Raw genomic sequence first — 25,525 nt, 5'->3', positions numbered from 1 at the left:
TGGCTTTTTTTTTTCATAAATTTATACTTGAATTAAAACACAACTGGTCTAGCTGTATTTGCTGCTTGTATTTGAGTTATCTTTGAGTTAAGCGTTCGTTAGAGCGGAGGTGCCCGGTTGAGTTTCATGGGAGGCCCTGCGAAGAGGCTGTGCAGCACTAGATGGCACTCTGTCTCCAACTTTCATATTTTACCAGCAAAACTCTGTGAAGCCATAAGGAAAAACCACTAGCATCATGCTAGCGGTGGCACTCATATAATTTTAGGAAGTTATCTCTCTTTTTCACCTTCAGCAGCAAGCAGCTTCTACCTTGGAATAAAGAAGGCAACATGGTCACCTTTGAAGACTTCTACTCTTGGTGACTGTGTTATTTTACATTGAGTTTTAAAAAGGCTTAGAAAGATTTGGCATTTTTGTTTTGCCATTGAGCATGGTTTACTGAAACTGTATAACTGAGATTGCTAGGGCAGGTTTTAAAGAATGATAACTAAGTAGATTTCCTCCAGCTTTTAGTCCTGTCTTGGTGTTTTCTGTGTTACTTTGAGACCTTTGTGGATTGCAGAGGTGGGATTCTCCAAAGGTACTTGTGAGCACAGATCACACCGGAGGATCACATCACTTTCTGCAGGCAGAAAGATTTAACATATCCAGCTGGATTCATCTAGTTCTGGTTCTTTCTGAAGTGTTGCTTGTCACTGCTGTGATTAGTAATTTTTTTTTTTTTCATTCTTATAGCTTGTTACAGCTCAGTCATTCCCCATCTTTTATCTCTAATTGCTGCATGGAGTCCAGTGTATACTTAATTTAGCCTTACTTTCTGACACAGTACAAGCTCAGACTCCATCAATCTCACTGTGTACTTAATTTTTTTGGATTGGGAGAGAATTCACGTTTAGGAGTTAACACTGCTCCTCAAAATACTAAAACTTCACAAAGACAAGTCTAAGGGTGGGATTTCCACACTCTGTAGAAAACATCTATGTTTACTATAGAAAGGCAAGAAACCAACCCCCTGAAAATGCCATACCACTTCAGGGTGTGACACAATCCCTCTGCTTTCTAGAATAACTGTCGCTTATTTTGCAGTCACGATGTATTGCTTCTGCACAGCGGCTCTTTCTGTGGATGAGAGTCGCCTTCTAGGCTGCCTTACAAAACGGTTGGAAATAATCATCATTACTAGACAGCGTGCGTTGGAAATGGACAGAACAAAAAGTGTCTTGACGTGGCAATTCAAGCTTCTCTTCCCAGTTGCATGGAATTTAAGAAAATATGAAGGATAGACTTAGGTTTTTTTAAACTTCCACCTTTAAATTCAACACCAGTGTTTTTCTTTGGTTGTACCAAAGATTACCCATCACCTGCAGCTTGCACAGTGTACCCTGTATCTTGGATCGGGGTGTCCCCATCACTTTGGGTAGTCTTCATCTGTGTTTCTTCATCTTTAGGCATCAGGACTAACTGTGCTGGCAAAACTGGGGATGGGAAGAGAAATGGATTTTGGCAGCTGTAGAGGTGATACTTTTCCATTGTAGCTTTTACCCTTGAAGCCCAAAGAACATCCAGAAAACTGTCCAAGAGGAGCGCTCTGTGTTACAGCATACGATAGCAGATAGTGATCAGAGATGGCTGAGCTCAAAGCTAGAGCACGGAGACTTTGCTTCAGATGATTCGGCGCTGGTTCGGCTGTGTTGTGGTCTCCGATGGAACATCAAGTTGGTGTTTGAGAGGTGGAAAACGAAAAAGAAAGGCTGGAATAGAAAGGTTTTCAAACCTGAGTTTGGTGTCTGGTGTATGCAAATAAAAAGCAGATCTATCCCTTTATCACAGGAGGGGTTTGTGTGGTTTTTTTTTTTTTTTTAAAGGTCATCTTTTGGATATTTCTTGTAAGTAATGACAGTAACAGATACGGGAATCTTGACCAACGTTGGCATCTTCTTTTTAGGTCTGTCTATGATGGAGAAGAACATGGTCGTTTCATGGAGAAACTGGAAGCACGAATCAGAAACCATGATCGTGAGATTGAGAAAATGTGCAACTTCCATTACCAGGGCTTTGTGGACTCCATCACGGAGCTGCTGAAAGTTAGAGGAGAAGCTCAAAAACTGAAGGTAAGAGAGAGCCCTTTAGACATGGTCCTGGGCAGCTGGCTCTAGGTGGCCTTGCTTGAGGAGGGGGCTTGGACCAGATGACCTCAGGCTGGACCTTCCAACCTCAACTGCTCTGAGATTCTGTGAAAACCATGTGAATGTCTCCTTTTGTCTAGAGCATCTCTCCTCTATCTAAAAAATTAAAAAATAAATTTAAATATATATCTCTCTTCAGTCTTCCTGTAGCAATAGGTTAGTCATTTGAAGTTCGACGATTATTTGGGTAAACTGGAACAGTGTGGTATGTGAAAAGCACAAGAAAGCTTAAAGCTAAGCCTGTTTTGCATTAGGAAATATGTGCTTTTCCTGCTATACCTTATAGCAATTTCTCAAGCAAAAATAAGCTCTACAGTCAGAAGTACGTCCGCTATAGCAGCATCTACTCTAGTGCCCCATCTGAGATTGAAATCTCATCACAGGTAGCGTTGTGTCTGAGACAAATCAGCAAAGAAGTCTGATGCAGATCTGACTCTGCTGCAGTCACGAGGTTTCTGTCCAGTGTCGGCAAGTGAAATGTTAATATTTAAAAAGCGAATGAGCATCAGAGCATTGTAAGATGTTCAGGTGTAAGCAGGAACAGTAGTGAAAAATAACTACTAATTTCACTAAATACCGAAAGACTGCGTAAACAAACGCACAGCTTGATTCTGTGTCGGTGGCATCTCCAGGTTTGGTTGGCTTAAGTAGAAGGTAAAATGGTTAGAGCTGGGAATGGAGAAAGTAAAATGGTTACAGCTACGAATGGGCTTTCCAAGTATTGTGGCCTTTAAAGCTGTGCAGAAAGACGAGAGGAAGGTGGAATTTACCTATTTCTTGAAAAACTGTGTTTAGTAGTATGTGGAAAAAGCCATTTGTAGGATCAGAATGTGGATAAGTGGTGGGGAGGAAACTGGGCAGGTTTCTGGGGAGAAAAAGGACGTAGAGGTTGGAGATGTTCCTACGTGTGGGAGCCAGGTGGGCTTGTAGTTGAAGCTTGGCTGCTGTTCCTTAAAATACAAGTATTCCACAACTGGGGGCATATAAAAAAGCACCACAATGACTTAATCGGCGTCAGAGGTCAGAGAACCTTCCTCATTTTCCTACACAAGTTAGAACAGAGGCGGGGGAGACTGCTGTGCCATCCCTTGCTGCAGCAGCAAGGTGTGACCTTGATTTGAAAACCAAAAGCAACCTCCCAGCACAGTCACTTAGTGAATGGGGCTGAGTTGTGTGGCACCCAAAAAGGCGTGGACTGTCTCCAGAGACCAGCACAGCAAGTCTTTCTGGCTGAGTGGAGTTTGACCTCTTGAGAAGGACCTTTCTGGGAGTTTAGGAGTGTGGGAGACCGTTCAATGGGCATTAGAAAGGAAAAAGTTATAAATGGGGGGGGCGGGGGAATCTCAGAAAAGCAAGTTTTCTGGAAAAGAAGGAAGAACTCTAACTTCAGTGTGCTGACTGCTGCTTTTCATACATTTATTTATTCATTTAAAGCTACCTCTGGCATTTCCTAGCAGGCTTCTAGCTTTACACACACAGGTCTCCATCCCACAAAGAGGCACGTGCTCGCAGGAACACCTTCGTGGGGAGGGTGTCCTGGCGCCAGAAGCACCCGTATAATTACAATGGCATTTTCCGTGTCAAGGATTCATCCAGCAGTTGATTGCAGGATGAGGCCATTGGAAATACCATGAAAGAAGTATTTTTTTTTCCCCAGCTATTGTTTCTAGCCAAGAATTCCACATTGTTTGTTTGCAAAGGCTTGTTGCTGTTTCCCATTCTACAAACAGCTACTTTGTTGGTGGCGGACTGTGAAGTCCATCTCTGTACCCTCAGGATCTCTCTTGATTTCCATTACTATGTGATCTATAAAACGGCACATGGGAAAAATATACACAGAAACTTATTTGAGAAATACTGAGCCCTCTTTGTAAGGGTTTCCCCAGGGAATCATCCATGGGTCCAGTGGTAAGAGTGTGTTTTGTTCCAGCCATTCATTCTCTATTTGATCTTCGTCTTTTTCTCAATAGCGCTGGTCTTTGAACCTACATGCAACCAGCAATAAAATAAATGCCCTCCGTATTGCATCTCTAGTGTGTATCTTCACTCGTGTGCTTTTAGCTTTGGGGTATTGTGTATAATATCGTGCTTGCAGAACTATCAGCGTTCATTGTTTTAAGAGTGCACATGCTAAATATGAGCTGGATGCACGATCCCCCCCCATTCACGTGCAACACAGCTGCCCTCTTCCCTCTGTACTGTAATGCTGTATTTCAGGTGGCCCCAAGTCAACTTAAAACCTGATCAGGACTCTATGGCTAAACTTTCTGTCCTGCTTTTGTGCCCTGTGAAGGGCTAGCACTGAATTGGGAACTTTTATCTTCTTGATCAGCAGAGGAGCTCCTCTGCAATGAATTTCTGCCCTAGGCAACCTTGTGTAGTTTTGAAGAGATGCTAGGTCACTGATTAGTAATCTATATATGGATAAAAAAAGTAAGTTAATTGAAAATACATGGGGTACATTTTCAAAAAGGCATCTCCTTAATTTGGATGATATTTAAAATTTTTTAAACCAAAACTTCTTTTTGTGTTTGCTCATTCTTTTTTTAACTATATAGTTTCACTATGGCAACTCTACTTTTAACTTCTTAAGTGGTTTCAAAGGACAGTCTTGTTGCTTTGGTTTTTTTTTGTGTTATACATCTTAAACCATCTCATATCTGGTACTGCACAAATGTTCTTCCTCGTTAGGAAGTGAGCAGTGTGATGTTGACCTGTTCTCAAACCTACAAATGGACAGTACTACTGGGTCTTGGAAACCATGTACCAGTCCGGCTGTTCCATCTCCTAAGGGTTCCAGTGGAAATTAAAAGGTCAAAGGTAGATTATAAATTAGGATGGTTCAACTTGGAAAACACGACTCGAGGTGCGAAGGGGAAAGGATCACGGAGTCGCAGGGCTGGTGGCAACCTCAAGAAATTGCCTAGTCCATCTTTTTTTCTCTTAAGCAAGTTCTTCTTCATCTGTGTCATTCCTGATGGATTTTTATCTAACCTCTTCTAATGTTAGCCTTCCCCCAGGTCCTGCTGTCCTTCCTTCTCTAGGAAACTCAGGTTACATCGTTGAAAAGTCTTTTTTAGGTTGTCTACTTTTTGACCTGTCAGGCACAAAAGAGGGATTATTCCTTCTTGGTTTTGCAGCAGTCTTCTACAGGTTGTAGGTTGTAGGAATGTTCTTCTCTGGTCTTGTCCTCTGTAAGGTAGGTAGCCCCACTCCATCCTGAAGGATAATTTCTTTACTTTCCTACTCTGAAGTCCTTCCAGTTGATGGGGTTGGGTTGTTTTTTTTTTTTTTTAAGAAGCATGGTTTCTGAGCTGGGGCAGGCAATCAGTCACCAGTGAAATGGCGCAGAAGGGTTATTTCAGGTGTGTTGTAGGATGTTGTTCATGCATACTCGTGTGATCTTGCTTTCTTAGTAACAGCATAGCACTGACTGTTCTTCAGTTTGACGTACTGTGATCACCGGGTCCATTTTTTAAGAGCTACTGTCAAGTCATTTGTTGCCCTGTTTTATGGGGCTGGTTATCTCTGCCCAAGTTTAGCACTTGACACCTGCCACTCTTGAATAGCAATTAATAAAAAGGCTTTTCTCTGAAAAGACATCTGCAATTCTAATCTTCTCTTCCCCCATGCGCAGTACTGCAGCACACAGTTGTAAGATCTATGAAGCTATGGGAATCTATGAGAATCTATGAATAGGAAGCAATTTTTATTGCTTTGTGCATTGAGATTAAGGCAGATCTAATTAAACTGAGGCAAGTGGCTTAGAGCGAAGGGAGGCTCCCCTTCACCCGTGCGAAACCAAGTGGGGGATCTCGCCGCCCCAGCGTGCGGCGATGACCTAAAAGTGCAACGGCCGTACAGCGGATTCCCATGGGGGTTAGGTAAACGGAGGGAGAACGGCTGCAGTGGTGGATCATGAACCCAGTTTTTGGGTGCACCCTCCAGATTGGGAAGTTCATAATTTGCTGACTCGAAGGCTCACTCCACAGTCACCCTCCCTTTCTTAGGGAAGGTGAAAGTCAGCGGTAGGTGGGTGTCGGATGGAGGGATGGAGTCAGCACGGCCGTGCGGGGTCACAGTGGTGCCCTTCGGGTCCATTCCCAGGATTCCTCTCCAGCGCCCTTTGCTCCTCTCTCTCATCACGCTGACACTCTCTAAATGATAGCAGAGTGATGTTTAAACCCCCCAAACAAAAGCTCTGCTCCGTACCACATGTTCCGTATATAGATGAATGAACTAACGACTTGAGCATCCCGTAAGCCCCTTGTGTGATCCCATCGTCTCATTCTTCACGTGTGCCCACCTGTTGTCTGTCCCCCCTTGCTGTGCGTCTGTCTCGGATTATAAAATCTCTTCGTCTGAAAAGCTTCAACGTGTCTACAGAGAGTCTATATAAATAATCATCTAATTTTTCGAGGTATGGATGTAGACCTTAAGAACAAAACAAAACACAACCCCCCCGCCCCCTGAAAACTCCTAGTGTGCAAGGGCAGAATATACTCTTACTTTTTGCTTTAGCTGGGATTGATATGTAATTTTAATAGAAGACTAGTACAGCCTTGGCATTATTTTAGGAGCAGTTTTAAATTACCCTACATGGATTCCTTTTTCCTGGTGGGATTTTCAGGATATAAGCAAATAAAATAATCTTTGGAAGAGACGCTTGTGCTCCTGCTCGTAAAATCTCAATACATCATAAAGGAAATGAGCAGTTTTTGCACAGGGCAAGCAGCCAGGAGAGCTGAAGCTACTGCAGAAGGGGGAGCAATGTGATGCAGATGCTGTAGAGAAATTGTGCGCGGGGAGATCATGGGATGACTCCTCTTCTTACATCATGGTAAGCTTAAACAGCATGGCCAGTGTTAAAACAAAAGGAAGCCTGTGAGGCTGGATGGCTCTGCTCGTTGAAGCAACACCAAGCTCTCAGTGCGAGACCTCCTGCTGAAATTTGGACCGGTCTGGGAAATCGTTGTTGTTGCCCAGTATCTTTCAGTAGTCAGCAGGAAACAAATTGGATCCTGAATCAATTTGGTATATATTAATACAAAACTCCCCTCCTATCTGAACTGGTTGCCTCCTGGTGAGCTCCAAAAGGAAAGAGGTGGCTATTATCTTCTGAATCCACCTTGAAGCTCGTCCTGCTTTGCTCTGCTGCTGCTCCGTGCACCATCCATGTTCTGTTGGATAATTGGAGAGCATCAAATGACGTTCCTTCACTAGTGATAAATTCATTAAAAAATTCAGCTGGTTTCTGCAATTGTTGAAAAGCGTCAGGAAACAAAGATCTTAAGTTGGTTTGTGTGATCTTATGCTCCTGAATATGCTTTGAGAGCTCCGTGTCGCAGCTCATGCTGTTGTCCAAACTCTGTTACTGATTTTGCCTATAGAACGAACAGAACTGAAAACACACAGGAACTAGTTCATAAAATTTGATGATGCCGGCTGAAATCCAGCAGCAGCTTCCACTGTACAGTAAGCCTGAGTAAAACTAGAAACCTCTGAGACATCTTAGAGACGAGCCTGGAAATGAATATTTACAACTTTAGTAGCTGTGAAAAGAGGAAAAAAAAAGTAGTTTTATGGCATGTTAGTCTTAGACTGACGTGAGGCACCTGAACCCTGAGCAGTCCTTCTCTGCTGGTATTTACCTTTTATCATTGGCTGCTTTTGCTGGAGACCTGGAGCTGGGCATGTTTACTTGAAAGTTTGTTTAATTTTTTTTCAGCTACCCCAGCTGGTTTGTAGAAGATGGTATCTCTATTTACAAACCTTCTCCTGTCTGAACTTGAATGAGTATTCAGGAGAATTCCCAAAGTCATCTTTCTACTTGTTGTCTAAATAATGTGTAAGCTGCTTATTTTCTATCCTGATGAGTCTAAAAATTAGCTTTGTTCTCATGTGTGCCTTTACTGAGTCAAACTGATGCCTAGGGCTGTAAAGGGCTGAACTGCTGTGATCTTGCTAGTCCAGGAACCTACAAGTTTGCAAAGTGGGAAATTTTTGAACTGTGAGCCCCAGCTTGATAGGATAATGTTGAAAGATGGCTTAGCAAAGAAAATAAATACCTTTTTTATAGCAGATACATACCAGGTGTATAAAAATACCTCTTCATACCAGCCAGGAGCAGGGATCCGGTGGGAGATGCATCAGAAGATCTAAAAGAAAATATTTGAACTTTATAGGTAAAGCCCATGTTGAAGAGTTCTTTTCTTGCTGTGATATTAAGGAGTTAAAACCTATTTGTTAAATTTCCCCTCCCCAACACCAAGTAGATTAATTCCTCTACCACTCAGGTAAAATAGCTTTTAAGATGAGAACCCATGTGAGCGTCTGCTACAAAATTTATCCATTAAGACTGCAGCATTTTGGGGCTGCCGTGCAACAGTTTTAACTCCTGTTGCCTTTTACTTTTCTCTGGTAGCGGGGGAGAAAATCCTTGGTGTTCACTGTGTGGCTGTTGGCATCCCGTCTGCCAGAATGGCAATGACTATTAAATCAGCTAATTAAAACTGTTTTATGCCACGCAGAAGAAGATTGTGTGAAAAGTGATGGTGTTTATGTACAATTTCCTTTCTGTGAAAAACATTGTCCTGATTTACATGTAGATGTGCTTTGTCTTTTTTTTTTTTCCCCCCAATATCCCCGCAGAATCAAGTGACGGACACCAACCGAAAGCTGCAGAATGAAGGAAAAGAAGTGAGTGATACATTCATTCATTCTGTCTGTTTTTTGCTTTTCCGTTATTTGGCTGTGCTCGCTAGTGGCAAATTACACTGAGCATCAATAACTGCCCAGCTTTAACTGATAACGTACACGGCATTGGTATTAAAGCGTGCATCGATTCTCCTTCCTGTATTTTACTTTTCTGCATGAAAGAGGAGTTGTGTGAGTGTTGGGAAGTTATTTTTCTTTTTTCACTGCTTGTGGATTGAAAGCCAGTGGAAGGCAAAGCCTGGGAAGCAGGAGGGACTTGAAGCAACAATAATCAAGTTGTGGGCTTGCTCCTGCAGCCCTGAGTGGCGTGAATGGGATCGGTCATAACAATACCGCATCCAAAGCAGCGTGGCCAGCAGGGCGAGGGAGGGGATTCTGCTCCGCTCTGGTGAGACCCCCCCCTGCAGTGCTGCGTCCAGCTCTGGGGTCCTCAGCACAGGAAAGACATGGAGCTGTTGGAGCGGGTCCAGAGGAGGGACACGAAGATGGTCAGAGGGCTGGAGCACCTCTGCTGTGAGGACAGGCTGAGAGGGTTGGGGTTGTTCAGCCTGGAGAAGAGAAGGCTCCGGGGAGACCTTATTGCGGCCTTTCAGTACTTAAAGAGGGCTTATAAGAAAGACTGAGAGAGACTTTTTAGCAGGGCCTGTTGTGATAGGACAAGGGGCAATGGTTTTAAACTGAAAGAGGAGAAATTTAGATTGGACATAAGGAAGACACTTTTTATGATGAGGATGGTGAGACACTGGCCCAGGTTGCCCAGAGAAGTTGTGGATGCCCCATCCCTGGAAGTCTTCAAGGTCAGGTTGGATGGGGCTTTGAGCAACCTGATGCAGTGGAAGATGTCCCTTCTCATGGCAGGAGGTTTGGAAATAGGTGATCTTTGAAGGTCCCTTCCAACCCAAACCGTTCTGTGATTCTATGAATATGAGCTGGAAAGTCTGGCTCCCGCTTCACAGTGCAGTGCAGCAGCAATTAAAGTCAGGGTGGTTATTGAGCTGCATGGGTAGAGGCATCAAGGCATGGAGAAAAGGAAGCGATTGAGCTTGTCTTGGATGCAGTATGCCTCTGACCACATTCATTCTTCTGCCCCTTCATCATAAGGGGATATTAACAGGCTGGGGGGACTTCAGAGCTGAGTATGCGTGAAGGCACTGATGCTTGAAGTTTTTCAAATGCCTGAGATGGAGATGTGTGAGAAGTCCCAGGGACGGTCCTTCTCGCATTGCTCTATATATTCCATATAAATCTACTCTTTGCAGCTCTTCTATTTTCCTTCTTAACTTCCCTCCCAGACACCTAGCCTTCATTTTGCTCCGAGTACATGCAGGCATTGCTATTTCAGTCAGCTGCGTTGCAGTTGAAAAACAAATGAGAAAATCCCAATGTTGGACTGTGTCAGACCAATTATTCTAATAAAGATTAAAGATAAAAGTGCCCTTTGGGGTGGAGGTGATGCAGCTTCTCTCCTGAATCAAGTAAACATACCTCTGGGTTACCTTGAACGGAGGATTCGCCTCCAAGGGTAGAAGAGCCTGGGATTTCAAAAGGACTTTGCAATCTCAGTCTGGTGCTGTGGAGATAAGTTGGTACTCGAGAGGACAAATCTGCGACCTGGCCCTTTGAAAAAAAGAAACTAAGGAGTTTTCTTTTGTATGCGATGGCCGGTCCTTGTTTTGCACTCCCTGTCCAGATGCACAGGTTTTTCTGTTGGAGACTGAGCATTTAAAAATCCTTGTGAGTTTGTGATGGTAAGAATCCCTCTGGGAGCGAGCGGCCACATCCTGTCTTTGAGAAGAACTAGAAAAGAGAAGCTTGGAGAGGGAGTAGGGAAGAGATGAATAAAATGGGAAGGGGAAATCATTTTTGGAATTCACAGGATGTGCTACGAAGCTGGTATTTTGATGGCTTTGGTTTTGCTGCTTGCTTACTGAAATTAGGCTAGGAAATGCTTCTGCTGCTTGATTAAACAACCCGAAGCTGCCTGTCCTCCCTGTTTCAGCGACGCTGTGCAGTGCTCGGTGAGCTCTCCGGTTATCAGAGTAGGCTTTGTTGTCAACCTACTGTTTGGATGGTCGTGACAAGTGCAAAGCAGTTTATATCCTCTCTGCTCTGTTTACTGTTCTTAGTGAAACTTTATTTTTTTTCCTTTCTGAAGTTGATAATAGCAATGGAAGAGCTGAAGCAATGCCGATTACAACAGAGAAATATTTCAGCGACGGTTGATAAGCTAACGCTGTGTCTTCCTGGTGAGGAATCTGAAATTGCTCTTTATTTGTGTAGCTGTTTATTTTAATTCATGTCTCTCTGCTTTGTGCTTGTGTCTCAATGCTTGTGTGTTTTCCTTCTCTTTCCAGTCCTGGAGATGTACAGCAAACTGCGAGAGCAAATGAAATCTAAAAGGTAAATTTTGTATAGACTGGGGTTTGTGTCAGAAGAGTTGAAAAGCACTCGTTTGGTGCCAGATAAATTTAAGAGGTTCTCAAAACTGAGGACTTCAAAATCAGTTAACTTATCTGATTTCTGGCTGGTATCTTCATGGTCCTGCTCAGCCTCCTGCAGTGTAGCCTAGAACCGGGATTGCAGCAGGCTCTAATTTTATATTGTGTTAGGCTTTTAAATTAAGGTGGACGTTCACTTTTTTTCATGGAAGCTCACTGTTGGGATGCATGTAATCCACGCATGACTTGGTACTTAAGTGCTATTAACTAGATTTCACTCTGTGAATGTCATAATAGAAAACCTGATATAATCTGAGAGAAACCGATGAATGTGAATGGAAGCCAAGCTCCTGAGAAACGTTGTGTGGGATGGTGGAAGTTGGTGAGAAGGCGTACGGCTTATTTTGCGGTAGAAATAATTGTTCTGAAGAGTGAGCTGAAGGACTTTCTGGCTCAGAAATCATGAGCTGTAAATCTAGGATTTTTCCCACCCTGCATCTCTTGCAATGCTGAAGGATGAAACCACGGTCCGAGATATTTGCGTGGCTGGGATCCTGGGGGACGGTTTGTTTAAGCAGCATGGGACTTCAGAGGCACGTTCTAGCCCTGGGGGTGGCAAATTGGGCAAAGACTGGAAGGAGCTGCTGGAAGGAGGTCAGCTGAAAACACGGCAGGCTCCAGCTGAATGCCACGCAGGGAGAGCAGTCGGATCCGATGCCTGGTTTGTGCCTGCCATCCCATCATAGAAACAATACAGAAGAAACCAGATGTTTCAAACAAGGCGATAACTAATTGGATGGGCGTATTTTTACACTTCCCCTCCCGCCTCTGCTGTTCTCTGTCGTCCTTGGACCCAGGAGCCTTGGGTAAACAGATACGCATTACTCCTGTAAGTTGGGCTGGCCGGAGCAGTTACAGGGAGCTTATTTAGCTGTTCACAAAGCTCGCTCACCGTCTCAGGATGGCTCAGTACAGAATAGGGCAGCGTATAGTTTATCCAAGTGTTTTTAGTCTGTTTATAGGAACAGCGAGGGGCTTATCTGTTGACAGATGTGGGGTGGGGAGCTGGAGCTGATCACAGCACTGTGAACTTTTGAAGGGAATCCACATGCCGCTCGATTCCCTCGCTCTGGATAGTGTTTCCAGGGTCTGCTTCTAAGAATTGCATCTTTTTTTTTTCCCCCTCTTTGGATTGGTTCATTTTGAAACAAATAGAAGTTGAAAGCCACATTTAAGGAAAATCTGAACCCTTGGCTTTTTTTTTTCCCCCCTCCTTCTTTCTTTGTCTGGATTTGATGGCTTCATTCACCAAACGCAGCACAACATATTAAATATTTTTGTGTCTGCACCCGGTCTCACTTATATATCATTTCATGGTAGCCAGCAAGGGAGTTGGTTACTAGCGTGAGTCTCGGGTTTTGAGTACACAATCTCAGAGGACTAATAGGTTTTGCATTCGGGGTGAATAAAGTCAACTCGCCCAAGGTAGACAAAATGAGTTATGTGCTGTTTGCTGCGTGATGTTTATAAACCGAACGCAGGCGTTTGCCAAATGCAGAATCTGTGGCCGTTAACTGGAGTTGGAGATGGGGAACGAAGCATGGTCCGAACCCGGAGCAGCGGCTGTGCAACCAGCAAAGAGAAGAGATGGAGAGAAATGTTTCATCCGCTGTTGTCCAGAATTTAAGGAAGGGACAGAAAGAGCTTCTCTCCAACGGCTGGGACACATGTGGCTGCTTCTTGGAAAGTGATGAGAAGCACCCCCCTGCCTTCAGGGATTCCTTCTGGTTCTGCAGGGCTCCAGAGGGATCCGTCTTTTTTTTTTTTTTTTTTTCCCTCCTGGGTCACTTGTCGTATCCATGAAATGAGAATGCTTCATCCTGCTTGTAGCCGAGAAGCCTCTGTAGAGCTGTACCCACCTGAGCAGGGCCTGGGTACTTCCAGGAAAAAAAAAAACCAACCCAAAAGCCAGCTCTGACTCTGTTTTATCAAAATGCTGCTTCCCCCACTCGGCAAGCGCTCCTTTTTCACTGGTGCAGCGGTGCCGGGGGGCACAGAGCTGGGCAACCTCTGGGTGGCTGATAGTAGGCATTAGCGTAAGGGACGTTACCTGGGCTGAGGCGGCAGGACTTCAGCCGCAGGAATTGCTGGCCTCTGCGCGTCTCGCACAAGAACAGCATTGAGCTTTCCTCTGCCCTCCCGTGTTTCAGACTTGTTTTCGGCAGGCAGCCGGGGACCCCGTCAGTGACCGCACGCTGTCCCCCCAGCCACCTTTTCACTGCTTCTAGTTCAACAAACAATGCCCTAAAATATAACAAACCCCCCAACGTGTGTTTATTCCTCTGGTTTAATTTCTGGCTTTCTGTGCGCTCCTAAGTTTCTCTCCAGAGAGGTTTGCATTTTATTGCAAATAGTTTTTCATACTATACGGTAGTGTAAACACTGGCCAGGTTACGGGGTTAATCTGTTTGACTTCTGGTGTTGGGAACAGGACAGGCCACTTCTGGTTAAAATAACTCCCCTGTGGACCTGCCTGGAGTTCAGGCAAGAATTATTTGGAATGGGGATATGAGTGTCAGGTTGTTTTTTTTTTTTTTTTTTGTGGTGCTAATATGTTTCTTATGACTAAACACTTTTTTCTCCCCCCAAAATTCAAGGTGTAAGTGGCAGGTGCTTGTGGCCAGGATTAACCATGGGTATAGTCAGCTAAAGTTGCCTTAATTCACCCAAGAGGTGACTGTGACCTGGCGTTAGTCTGAAATAAGTTCTTACCAACCCTGCTAATGCTTCCTAGATGGTTCCCTGATATATATTTTTTTTTTAAACCTTTGACCAGATCTGTGGTCAGACCAGGGGGAGGATGGTCTCGCATTTTACATTGCCATTCAGGAGGGCTCCTGAATTCCATTGAACAGGCAAAAATCCTATGGACTCCCACTTCCCGAAGGAAAAAGAGGGAGGGCGTTTGAGAAAAATTATTTGCTTAGAATAGTTTTCCATTTAGCATCTTCTGTCAGGCTATGAAGGTTGCTTTTATGCAGAAAAGTAGGATAAAATTTACAGTGCCTTCCCTAAGGCCATTGGGCATGACCAAAATATAAAGGCATGCATTGTGCATGGGGGAAGAAACATTGGGAATTTTGCATTCTTAAATTTATAAGGTATATTTCTTATAGAGTGGAGAAATAAATTATTTTCAACATGGCAAAGGTGACATACCCCAGTGGTACAACAGTAGTTGTTGGAGAGGCAGGGACTTTGTAGAAAACGTAGCTGTTGGACCCCTAATCTGGAGGTTTTATCCAGATTTTCACCTCTATCTAAAGAAAAAGTACTTCGAGTGGAAAGTGTTTTTAATGGTGCTTCGCAGCGTTTGAACAGCTGGGAGAAAGGTGGGATCTGTCTCCTGGTGTGCACGGGGAAAGAAGTCTGAGAGCTCTCATGTCCAAGATCTTTACAACAGAATAACAAGTATCCGTGCTGGTAGCAGATATTGGATATTAACATGTGTTAGACACCAGTTTATCAGTCTGTGGTATATTATGGTATATTCCCATCTCCATGCTTCTGTCTTATGGCACCTCACTGTTAGGGGCCGCTGAATCAGGCGGCATGACGGAGACAAGTCTGCTGTAGCCCCGTGCCCCGGGTCCGAGCAGGAGCGAGGCTGAGTGTGTGCTCCCAGCAGGCACGTATACAACACGCACACTTGTATATGCACAGAGCCAGCTGCACAGACCAGCAGGCAGAAACGCTCCGCACTCACAAACACCAGCAGCATCATCCTGTCCCCGTGTCTGGCTGGTCGGGATGAAGGTGATGCACACAGACGTGCACCCAGAATAGAGCGCCCTTGACCCAGGAAAAGACTTAGAGATGCAATCCCCAAATGCTGTATCCCATAACGTGCCCCATACCTGACACAGCCCCCTTGGTGTATGAGGTGTTCCAGAGACCCGCTCACCTTGGTGGGTGTCACCTCCATCCACGGGGCTGATGGCTCTCCTGGGGAGACCAGTCCAGGGTCTTTCTGGGGTTTCCCCACGAGCCGCCGTGCCTCTGTGTGCCTCTGTGCATGTGGGGCTGAGCTTTTTCTCACATAACCTAAAAATACTATGTGTGGTTGCCAACTTTTCCTTCCCTCTGGGATACGGTGCCCCAAATGGCTTTATTGTGGGTGAGAGCTACTGCTGGGCTCAGCTGCTGCTGGTCACTTGTGACCCAGCTGGTCCGTGTCTGCACATCAGAGCACTGAGTGAGGAGCTGCTACTCACCTTTGGGTTTCTCTGTTGCTCTGTTTCAAAAGGAAAATGATGCTTTTATGGTGACCTGGATGCTGAGGTCTATGTTCCTTTGAACAGAGCTGAGGTTCTTAGATATATTAAATTATTTACAGTTAATGCACGTTTCAGAGGGGAAGTGAGATGGAAATAGCCGCTCTTCTTTCCACATCTGCCTTGCTTGCTTTCCCCAGACACTACCCTGCGCTCAAGACCCTGGAGCACCTTGAGCACACGTACCTGCCCCAAGTGAGCCACTACCGCTTCTGCAAGATCATGGTGGATAATATTCCAAAGCTGCGTGAAGAGATCAAAGAAGTTTCCATGTCAGACCTCAAGGATTTCTTGGAGAGTATCCGTAAGCACTCTGACAAGATTGGAGAGACAGCAATGAAGCAGGTAGGACTTGTTCTGTGTGCACACGTGGTGGAGGCTTTTTTGGAAGAGGAGGGTGGTTCACAGTTGTGTTTAAACAAAGTTCTACTTCTCCAATCCCAAGGCAGTAAACAGTTTGAAATGTTGAAGTAATTTTGTTATTAGGTGAAGCAATGATTCACCTAATTCATTCTGTGGTTGCTACTTGAGGTTATCTTCTGATTTTTATACCGTTGAAAAGTGATGGACCATTTTTGTCGTCGTCTTCTCCTGCCTGTATTTTGCCGGAGGCTCTTGCTAGCCCAGAGCCCGGGGGTGCAGCTGGGGTGTGTAACTCATATTTTCCGCTTAGCAGGACAGGGGCATTTGTGCTGCTGTGCCTGGTGGCAGCTGGAAGACCTGGGGACACCAGTGTTGATCTCCCAGGTTTGGGGTAAAACAATAGAAGTTCACGCACTGACTGCAACTTAATTTTTTTTGCATCTTAAACGGATTTTCAAATACTGAGTGAACTTTCATTGCGGCTCGCTTGTGTTTGCCTAGCAGTTGATGTCTATAAAAGATGAACCTGGTTAATTGAACATCCCCGTGCATGTTTTAAAATGGAATTGCCTTTTCCCACTCCTCTTTAATATTCTAGTTTTGAATTTCAAGACAGGTTTTCTTATCGCAGGTGGGGAGCATTGCTCACAGTGGCTCTTAAAAAGAACTTTGCTACTTTGATGAAATTCAAATCCACTAGTGATGGAATGTTACCTCTCATGAGCAGTAAACTACTTCCTCTGATAGTGATTGATGGATTGGACTTGTTGATTTATGGGAAGGACTCTTGCTATAATTTTCACAAGATGATAAAATTGTGCTGTTATGTTTATGGGTAGAGATACAGGCAAGTTCGATTTTTCTCTTATAAACACCATCCTTTCTGTAAAATGGTCTAGCTTGAGCTAGCTATTAATTGATTTAATTTACAGTATATCCGCTGCCTTACTGTCTTCTCAACCTCTCTCTAGTACTGTGGGAAAACAAACCAAGCCTTATATTGTGTAATAGAGCTGTGGAGAGATGCCATGCTGCATCTGAGAGTTCAGCGAACTTTTTTGTTAGTTGTTGCATCGAATCAATCTAGTCTTTCTGAATCTGCAGAAAACACGCTGTGACCTGGACATCCTGTCGTGGAGCCAGATATGTGCGGTGGCGATGCCTGGGAAGGCTACGGGTGTTCTCGTGCTGAATTTACCTGATACAGCAGTTTCTAGAACAGTAATTGTTTACAACAAATACTCTATTTTTGTTTGTTACAGCAGCCAAACAGATTCTTTCTTGGTTTTTGTGGCTCTGTGGCTGGAAAGGAATAGGAGTTTCATTTGTCTTTTGGTGCCCAATTAATGCAGCGAATGTGCTACTTTAAATAAATAAATAACTTCTCTATATCCTATTAAGGATATTTACCAATTACAGAGACCTAAGAGGATGCAGATGTTGCGTCCTCTTCTCATAGTTTCCAGTTTTGTCGTCATGATGCTGGGAGGGGTATTTAAACCTCCCGGCCCCGTGGCTGATTGCTTTGAGGGGTGGGGAGAGATGTGCGTGTCCAGCCACGTGTCCTTGGCTGCTCAGGCAGACCAATTTTGAGAAATTTGCCATCATTTCAAATAGCTTCCTTTGCTGTCTTTTGAGTAGAGATATTTTTGTAGCTTTGTGCTTTCTGTCCCTTTCAGATCCACGGAGCACTTCTTCCCCTTCTTCACCTCCCTCCCTCCTGTCCCTTCTGCTCCTGGGGAGAGCTCACGCCCTGCGTGGAGCTCTGTTAATTCTCCATCTCTTGTGCTTAAGAAATCTGTCTTTTTACAGCAAAGCTGAAAAAGTTGCAGTAGCCCATACTGGCATCTATTTTTCTGCTATGGGCACTCTCCTGGTGTTTTGCTCACCACTTCTGACCCTTCCTCCTTGCAGTTTTTGCCACCCGCATAATCAGGAGAGACACTGGGAGGCTGGTAGGGACTGGCTGCTCCTGCCCTACCCCAATACAAGAACTGGGGCCCAGTGAGGGAAACCAGCAGGGGCCACGCTTGAAATAAGGGGGGAAAAAGTTGGTTCTTCATTCTGTGGGTGATGGACCTGTGGAGCTTCTCGTGCACAATTTTCCACATCTTCAAGGACAAACTGGCCAAGTCCTTTTGCCGGGTTCCCTGTGGGTTGCTGACTGAACAGACTGTTTTAGGCTCAAGAAGTGCCTGATCTGACAACAGTGAAAAGATTTGGGGGGAAGAACTCTATTTCCTCACCCTGTTCTCATCCTCCTTTGGTGGAGTTTGGTGTTTGATTTTGCAGTACTGGATTACTTGAGCTCCTGCTGTGAGCCAGCAAGCAGCCATGCATCTGAATGAAACTTTCAAAGAGTGTTTTCCTTCTTCCCGTAACAACTCGCTTCTTTTTTCCTCTCTGTTCGTTAGACTCTTCTCTACTCTTCACCTTTTGTCCCTCAGTGTTTATTTCAACTGCTAATCTTTTGAGCTTCTCCGAAGTTCATTATTTGTTCTTCAGCTCCAGATAGCCTCTCAACCAGCACTAGGGTCCCTGCGTTGACCTGAGCCAAGCACTCTGTTCCTTCTCCTTTCAGTATTTTTCTGCCTTACAAGCTTGTAGAAGTTCTTCATCGTTCACCACCTTCTGCTCGGTTCCAGCCCTTTTGGACCTTAAGGATTTCTAAATTGAAGTCTAGGTTGTGGTAAACTTTTCTTTTGCCTGTTGATGCTGCTGGCCATCTCTGTTATGGGTGCATCAGAGCGTCAGCATTTCAATGTATCCAACAGAAAAATACTCAAGTGGAAAAGACTGTTTGTTTGTTTGTTTTTTCCTTCCACATAGATGCTAATTGGGCTGTTGTAAGGGAGCGTCAACACAAGACGCACTGAGGGGCTAATGTTTAGATGTTTTTAGTTTCCCTACGGATAATATAGTGAAGTATACATCTTCAGTCTCCTCTCAAATCCCAGTTTCATGCTGTTTTATGAGAGCAAGATGTAGACTCTAGAAGGGGTTTCCTTCACCCTTTGTGGGAACAGAGGTATCTCCAAGGTCGGACTCGATGGCTTTCCAGCGGTAAAAGCGTCCTGTTCCCGCACAGTGGCTTGGGGAGGAAGGTCAATTTGCCACATCCAGTTGCAAAAGCCGAGTTGGAAGCGATGCTGGAATTTGAGCAACGTGTTAGGTTTATTCCTGCAAAAAGTAGCACGGGTTGCTTCACCAGTGAGAAGTGATGAGGGGCTGAAGCTTTCGGAGCCTCCCGTTGCGTTGGGGTCACTTCACGTCGTTTTGCCGAGAGCGAAGGACAGGGTTCCCACTGCCAGAATTACCAGTATCGCTTCTTGCATCGCTGGGTCTTTTTCCTCGGTCTGTTGGCCGTGATTGATAGCCGCTCTGGAACGGAGCGGAGCTGGCAGGAGGCCTGGGAGAGTCGGGGAACTGCGATTGGCAGCTAAATACATTCGGTTTAAATTAGCATCATATAAATTCTTTTAAAATTGTTTGATTTCACCAGCGGGAATGGAAGAGGGCTTGATACAATGGGGAAAGGAAATCATGTTTTTGTAACATTACAAATCTGAGGCCGATGATGACAAGAGCTGAAAATTTCATTTTGTGATAATCAGAAGGATCTGTCTTGGAGCGCTCGGAGCCGTGGCTGTGTTTCTGGCTGGCAGTCAAGGATGCGGGGAGCTCGCCGGCCCCTCTCTTGGAGAGGAAGCCCGTGGTGGGGTGAAGTCAAGTGAGACGTTCCTGGGGTCAGCCGGACACGGGAACCGGAGGGATCTCGCCGCACGGAGAAACCTTATAGTCTTGCTGTACAAATGATGAGCTCTCATTGACTCCTTTCCTCGTGTTTTTTTTTAAATCTGAATTTTATTACCTATGGTTCTGGGGGAATTTGTTGGGTTCCAAATATTGTTCTTAATTACATGGCGCTTGAGCAGATGAAAGTAGCTCTGCGCATTTGAACTCCTTTTGGACTTTGGCCCTGTGAACCTGCGTGTGTGTGTTGTTTTTGTTAGTGTGTTTTTCTTTTTTTTTAAAAAAAGATCTGAGTTCTGGGCTTGCCAGGAATGAATTACATCTTATTAACACTTGCTGATATCTGGTATGTGGTTTTATTATCTAGCTTAATGTCTGAAATATGCACGGCATGTGGAGGAGGTCACTTAGGATGGTGCTGCACACAAAGCACCAGGGTTAAGTGCAGCGAATGCTGCTACGCAGGGGGCCAAGAATAACCCATCCAAAAGCCATTATCGGATCAAGTTTGTCAGGACAGCCAAAATATTCAGCGTGCCTTTCACATAGATGGAGGCAAACCAGCATTTTTTTTAATTTTATTTTTTCTTTTTAGTATCACTTGGTTGTGCTGTCAAAGCTGATGTTTAATAGGTGGTGATCTAGTATGAGTTTGAACGGGTTGGTGTTTCAGCTATGCTTTCTCAAGGTGATGTTTATTCTTCTTGCCGACAGATATTGATGTCTGTGTAATTTCTGAGCCGTATAACTTCACATTTGTGTATGTATATTTTCCCCGCAGTGGCAGAAAAGATCAACTTGGTGATGTGAGTGTATACGTACGCTTAAAAAATGAGGCAAAACGTTGCACAATGATGTACACAACTAAAATGCTGATCTGATTTTGGTAGGAATGCAGTTCTGACCATCAGCTGGAGGAGACGAAGCACTTCAGAGCGTGGATTACCAGCAGCTCCATAGAAAGACAACTACGTCTCTGAAATCAGTGATTCAGATCTAGGGTTTGGATGACTTCCCTCGCTTCACACGCTATCCCTGCAGGTCAGAGCTGACCGAGAACCGCTCACGTGCAGCGGTCAGAGCGTAGCGTCCCGCACACCTCCTCTCTTGTTTAACGTGGCCTCTCGTGCCTGCAAATAGCTTGGACAAAGATGCCTAAATAGCACGTGGGTATGTGTGGCTGCCGCTGTACCGATACACCTTTCTCTGGTATAAAAATATTCAGTAGCACAGGATCAAAATGCAGCTGGCCTTAGAAAGAAAAAAATCTTGTGGATGAGAAGCAGAGGAGGAGATTTATTCTTTTTTTCCCCCCCAATTACTTGGACTGGAGATGACAGCTGCTAATAGGCATTCCCCGTGACTGCTGGGATGCCGTGCTGCATGATTACGGGGCCATGCTAAGGCTGTTGAGCACCCAGCCGTGTGCTTCAATATTTTAGGTATGTCTGGATTTAAATTTAATTCTGACCTTGAGTTCCCTGGATTTATGATGATTGGTTTGAGGATGCAAGTTTCTTTGCGTAGTTTGCTCTGTGCTACCGGTTTGTTCTTACAACTGTAACCGAATCTCAATGTGCATTTTTACTAGGAATACCGAGAAGTAGCTACGTGTTGGTCATGAGTCCTGAGTGTCTGTTGGTTGTTTTTTAATTTTAAAGTAATTTTGAATACAGTGATGTTGTAATAAAAATGCTACCATGTAATTTTTTTACAGACTAAATTGAAAGCTTGCATTTTTTTTAAAAAGCTGGCTCACCTGCAAGCTGCCCTGCCTGCTTCTCTGCGTGATGGCCATGGAAAAAACTGGGTGCACTCGGCTTGCCGGCACATGGAGCCTGTTTCCTTGGCTCGCCCCAAGTGCGGTTTCAAGCACTTCCCTTGGTTTTTGGATCCTAGGATGGTGTTTTGCAACAGCAGCTATCGTCCTGCCCGGCAACACTCGCTTCGTGCCTCTGCCCCTCTCCGTGCAGTTTATTCTGTTGAACTCTTTCAGGATTTTGCTAAAACGATGAGGGTAGTGATGGGATTACGTGGCAATGGAGCGTTAGAGGGTCCGTGATTCCTGGCCGTGGAGGACAGCAGGCGAATACGACGCAGCTTCAGGCTGATGGTCCGTGCCCCAGCAGCACGTGAGAAATGCGGGGCTGCGTTAGGGAGTTTGCAGAATCGAGGTGGGCGAAGGGGAGGCAACGGGTGGTGTGGAAAGCAGCGGAGAACTTGGTCTGCAAAGGTTGCACATCACGGCAAACACACCTCGGCGGTGCAGTATTGCTGTACTGGTGATGCCCGTCCAGAAATGCAAGGGATCGCAGAAATGCAATCCCTCGGCTTCCTGGCGGGCGTGGGAACGGAGAGGCCGTGGCAGCCGGACAAGTTCCTCTGCCCTTCACTGGGGGGTCTCCCGCTGTGAGCAAGCCCCCGGCAGGGACCGTGTCCCTCTGAGGCCGCGCCGGCTCCGCGCACGCAGGGGTCTCCCGTTGCAGGTGGCTTTAACTGAGCTGCGAAAACACGAGGGGGTTTTGTCAGGCAGTTTATTTGAAATGATGGTGATAAGTAGAGACGTGGCATGTGGCGATTTCAGCGTTATTGGGAAATCCTGTCCCCTCCCTGTGCTTCATTTTAAATGCAAACACATGCACACCAGCCCGAGCCACATGAGCGAGCGGTTCCCTGCGCGGCGGGGGAGAGAAGGACATGTTCTCAGTCTCCAGATACTGCCCGGTGGCCTTTTGATGGCCCAGAAAAATGTTTAAAAATGCAGTTTGTGTAGTGTTCTTAATTATCCTCGTCCCTGACATTTTTTAACTTTATGTAATCTTCTGCAGCGCATATGGAAATTGTTTTTGCTTTGTATGCGTCTTTTAGACTAAATTAGATTTTACTGCCTTTCTCTGGATGCGCTGTGCGGGGAGTGTCCTTCTGCTGGGTGTCAGTGCTCCAGCAGCACTCGGTGCTCTCCAAAGGTCACGGGAGCCCTGTGTAAGACTTTGTCTCCTCTGCCACGCGGGCTGGATCCGCCTGTGCCAAGCCTGGGCTTACGTGTCGTGTTTGGAAGATCCCTGCATCCGCTTGCTCCGCAGGGGCCGTATTTTATCGACATGCCCCAGGACTTCCAAAAACACCCTTAGATCTGAACTTCCCGCGGGTTTAAGTGCGGTGTCTCTTATTCCAAAGGTTTTCTTTAACAAGCACGAACAGTAAAAATAATGTTGTTTATTCAAAGCAAGGGGATTTTATAGTCTTGGATGCAGGCAGGAGAGCCTTTTGAAAAGGTCAGTCTGGTGGCTGGGTATGCGGTGACTATTTACACAACAGAGTGGGGATAAGGGGATGGTGTTTTCCCCTTCTGGGCAGGTTTGTAAAGGAGAAAGTTATTTTCTAGTAAAATTTAGTAACGAGACCGACTTAATCTTTGATACTGCTGCTTGTCTACTTGTTATATTAAAGTATTAGGAAAGGAAATGTATCTTCTGGGACTGTTTGGATTAGAAGTCTGATGGCCAGCTACGGTCTCAGCTTGCAGGTCTTGGGGAAGAGGCTCACAAACCAGGCTGGGTGAAGCGGGATGCTGTGGCACAGTGCAGGAATGATTAATGTCCTCTGGATATTGAAGAGAGGTGTTGCTGTTAGACCTGAGTAAGCTCTGAGATGCCTTCAAGTGCCCTGGTAAAAATGTTTGTTGTCAGAAGCTTATAATGTGTTTACACCCATCCTCTTCCCCCCCACCAAGACAGAGGTGGATAAATAGTACTGACTCCTGTTGGTCACTGATCCTCAGCATCTTTCGCTTAACCTCTTTGAAAATTTACTTGAGAAAACTGGTAAAAATGTTTTTGTTTTGCACTGGATTAAAATTACAGACTTCAATACTCTTTAACTCGCTGCTTTTTCATTAAGACTTGGCACGGAAAGCTGTTTTCTTAGCAGTGTGTTGAACACAATCTCGATGGTGACTGGACTAATCGCTTGACACTTGCTGTTTAATTTGGAAGCTTTTGGAGACAAACCCTGGTGAAGTGTCTGCATCTGTCAACTCGATCCACCCGCTCTTTTCTTGACTCAGCGACGATCGTCATGGGTTTTGAAGATGAGATGTGAGATTTCCCAATGCCGTTTAGCCAGAGCCAGCGTGGTGGCTTTGTGCATGGGTCTGTCACTGTCTTTCATCCCCTGCTTTGCACATTCAGGCTGGAGCTCAGGAACTGAAGCGGTACCCAGCGAGGTCTCTCACGGCTGTAGGATGCTCTGCTGCTTGCAGCAGGGATGAAAACCGGGGAAGGAAGATGATGTGAATGATTTTGAGAACTGGAAACATTTTTTTGAAGTGGCTCCTGAAGCGAATTGTCAAGCCAGGAGCTTGAGGTTAAATGCGATCCCTCGGCTTCCCGGCGGGCGTGGGAACGGAGAGGCTGTGGCAGCCGGACAAGTTCGGGTTTAGCGTCTTGGGTCGGGGTAGATGGGGCAGACACTTGATGGGAAAAGCAGATGAAGGCATCGCCAAGGACCTCTGTAGGGGGGGACTGGAGGCCAGCAGCGCATATGGGCCACGTTGGGGAGGTGGTGATGGGGTATGTGCAGATGTCAGCATGTTTCTGTTCCCCCGTGCACGTTGTTTGAGGTCTTTGTACTTCCTTGTGCTTTAACTCTCCTTCTTCCCACATCGCATAATTTTGAGTGCAAATGTGCTTATTATCATAAAAGAACTTTTTATTCTAATGTTTCCTGGCTTTCTGGAGAAGGTTTCTCTGTTTATTTAAGAGGAATTCTGTGCCTTTAAGTCTGCATTTAAAATTTATACTCCATAGGAACTTTATTAATAAATGGGTATTCCTCTGAATTCTTTTTATGACCTCAAAAATGAAACTGCTAAATCATGGGCCTTTATTATTTCAGCATATGTATGACTAATGGCCACAGGGACTGCGGTATCCCCAGTAGCATATCCAGCATGTTCTGTGGACATGGCTGCATCATAAAATCAAAAGTTTAACTACAGGGCAACCATATGCTGGACCAGCTTGTTGTGTGGTTGCCTTTTAGACCTTTTTAAAACACTTGAAACCTGGAGATGTTTCTTGAAATAAATCCTTTATCTTCCAACCGTCGTGATAGACGATATAATTCATAAGGCTTGGGAAAGCGCGGTGCCAAGCTGAGGCGTAAGCACCCCTTGCTCCTTCTTCCGAGCCATTAGTAATTGCTGTTACGCTTATTGTATTGTAGCTGGGAAAAGAGGTGCCGTTAAACTCCTTTTATTCACCCTGGACTGCAGGCGTTCAGCGCTGTAATTTTCACTGGTCTTGCTTCTACTGGCTTCAATTATGTAGACTGTTAAGTTGTTTAAAAGGAAGGCGCTGCCTGGTGCACTGCTCTCCCGCGGACGTGCCAGCTTTGGAGGTGAGACAGCGCGGATAGACCTCAGACTAATAAACCGGGTTGCGTGCCTGCTTTGGCGTACTGCGTGTGGGAAAGGATATAGAGGAGCACGGGGGTCTGGACAGGACAGCCGTGTCGGGAGAGGTGATGGAAATAAGGCTTGCTCAAAAAGTGCTGGGAATTGCTCCCATCAGGATGCTGCTGCCCAGGATGATAAATTCTTCAGTTTTCAGTTGGATGTCTCAGGCTTATTGTAATACAGCTGCTAATAAACCTTTTAAATTAACTGAATTTTTCCTTATTTTTCTTTTTAAAAATTCCTTGAGTGGTTTTGGTAACGGATTCCTGTGCTGCG

At 45.1% G+C, this 25,525-nt stretch overlaps 1 protein-coding gene across 4 annotated transcripts in view; it reads left to right on the top strand.

Annotated features, from left to right (window-relative positions):
* The window catches only part of EXOC6B (exocyst complex component 6B), a 317,684-nt gene that overhangs the window by 50,478 nt on the left and 241,681 nt on the right, over positions 1 to 25,525 (top strand). For all 4 annotated transcript variants that reach the window (XM_072861634.1, XM_072861632.1, XM_072861635.1 and 1 more), the window contains exons 2-6: positions 1,946 to 2,111; positions 8,838 to 8,885; positions 11,059 to 11,149; positions 11,258 to 11,303; positions 15,816 to 16,020. In XM_072861634.1, the coding sequence (XP_072717735.1) occupies positions 1,946 to 2,111; positions 8,838 to 8,885; positions 11,059 to 11,149; positions 11,258 to 11,303; positions 15,816 to 16,020 (556 nt within the window). The remainder of the gene's footprint in view (positions 1 to 1,945; positions 2,112 to 8,837; positions 8,886 to 11,058; positions 11,150 to 11,257; positions 11,304 to 15,815; positions 16,021 to 25,525) is intronic.

This window comes from Ciconia boyciana, chromosome 5 (assembly GCF_034638445.1).
Source record: "Ciconia boyciana chromosome 5, ASM3463844v1, whole genome shotgun sequence".
Classification (NCBI taxonomy): Eukaryota; Metazoa; Chordata; class Aves; order Ciconiiformes; family Ciconiidae; genus Ciconia; species Ciconia boyciana.
This window is presented reverse-complemented; position numbering and strand designations above follow the sequence as displayed.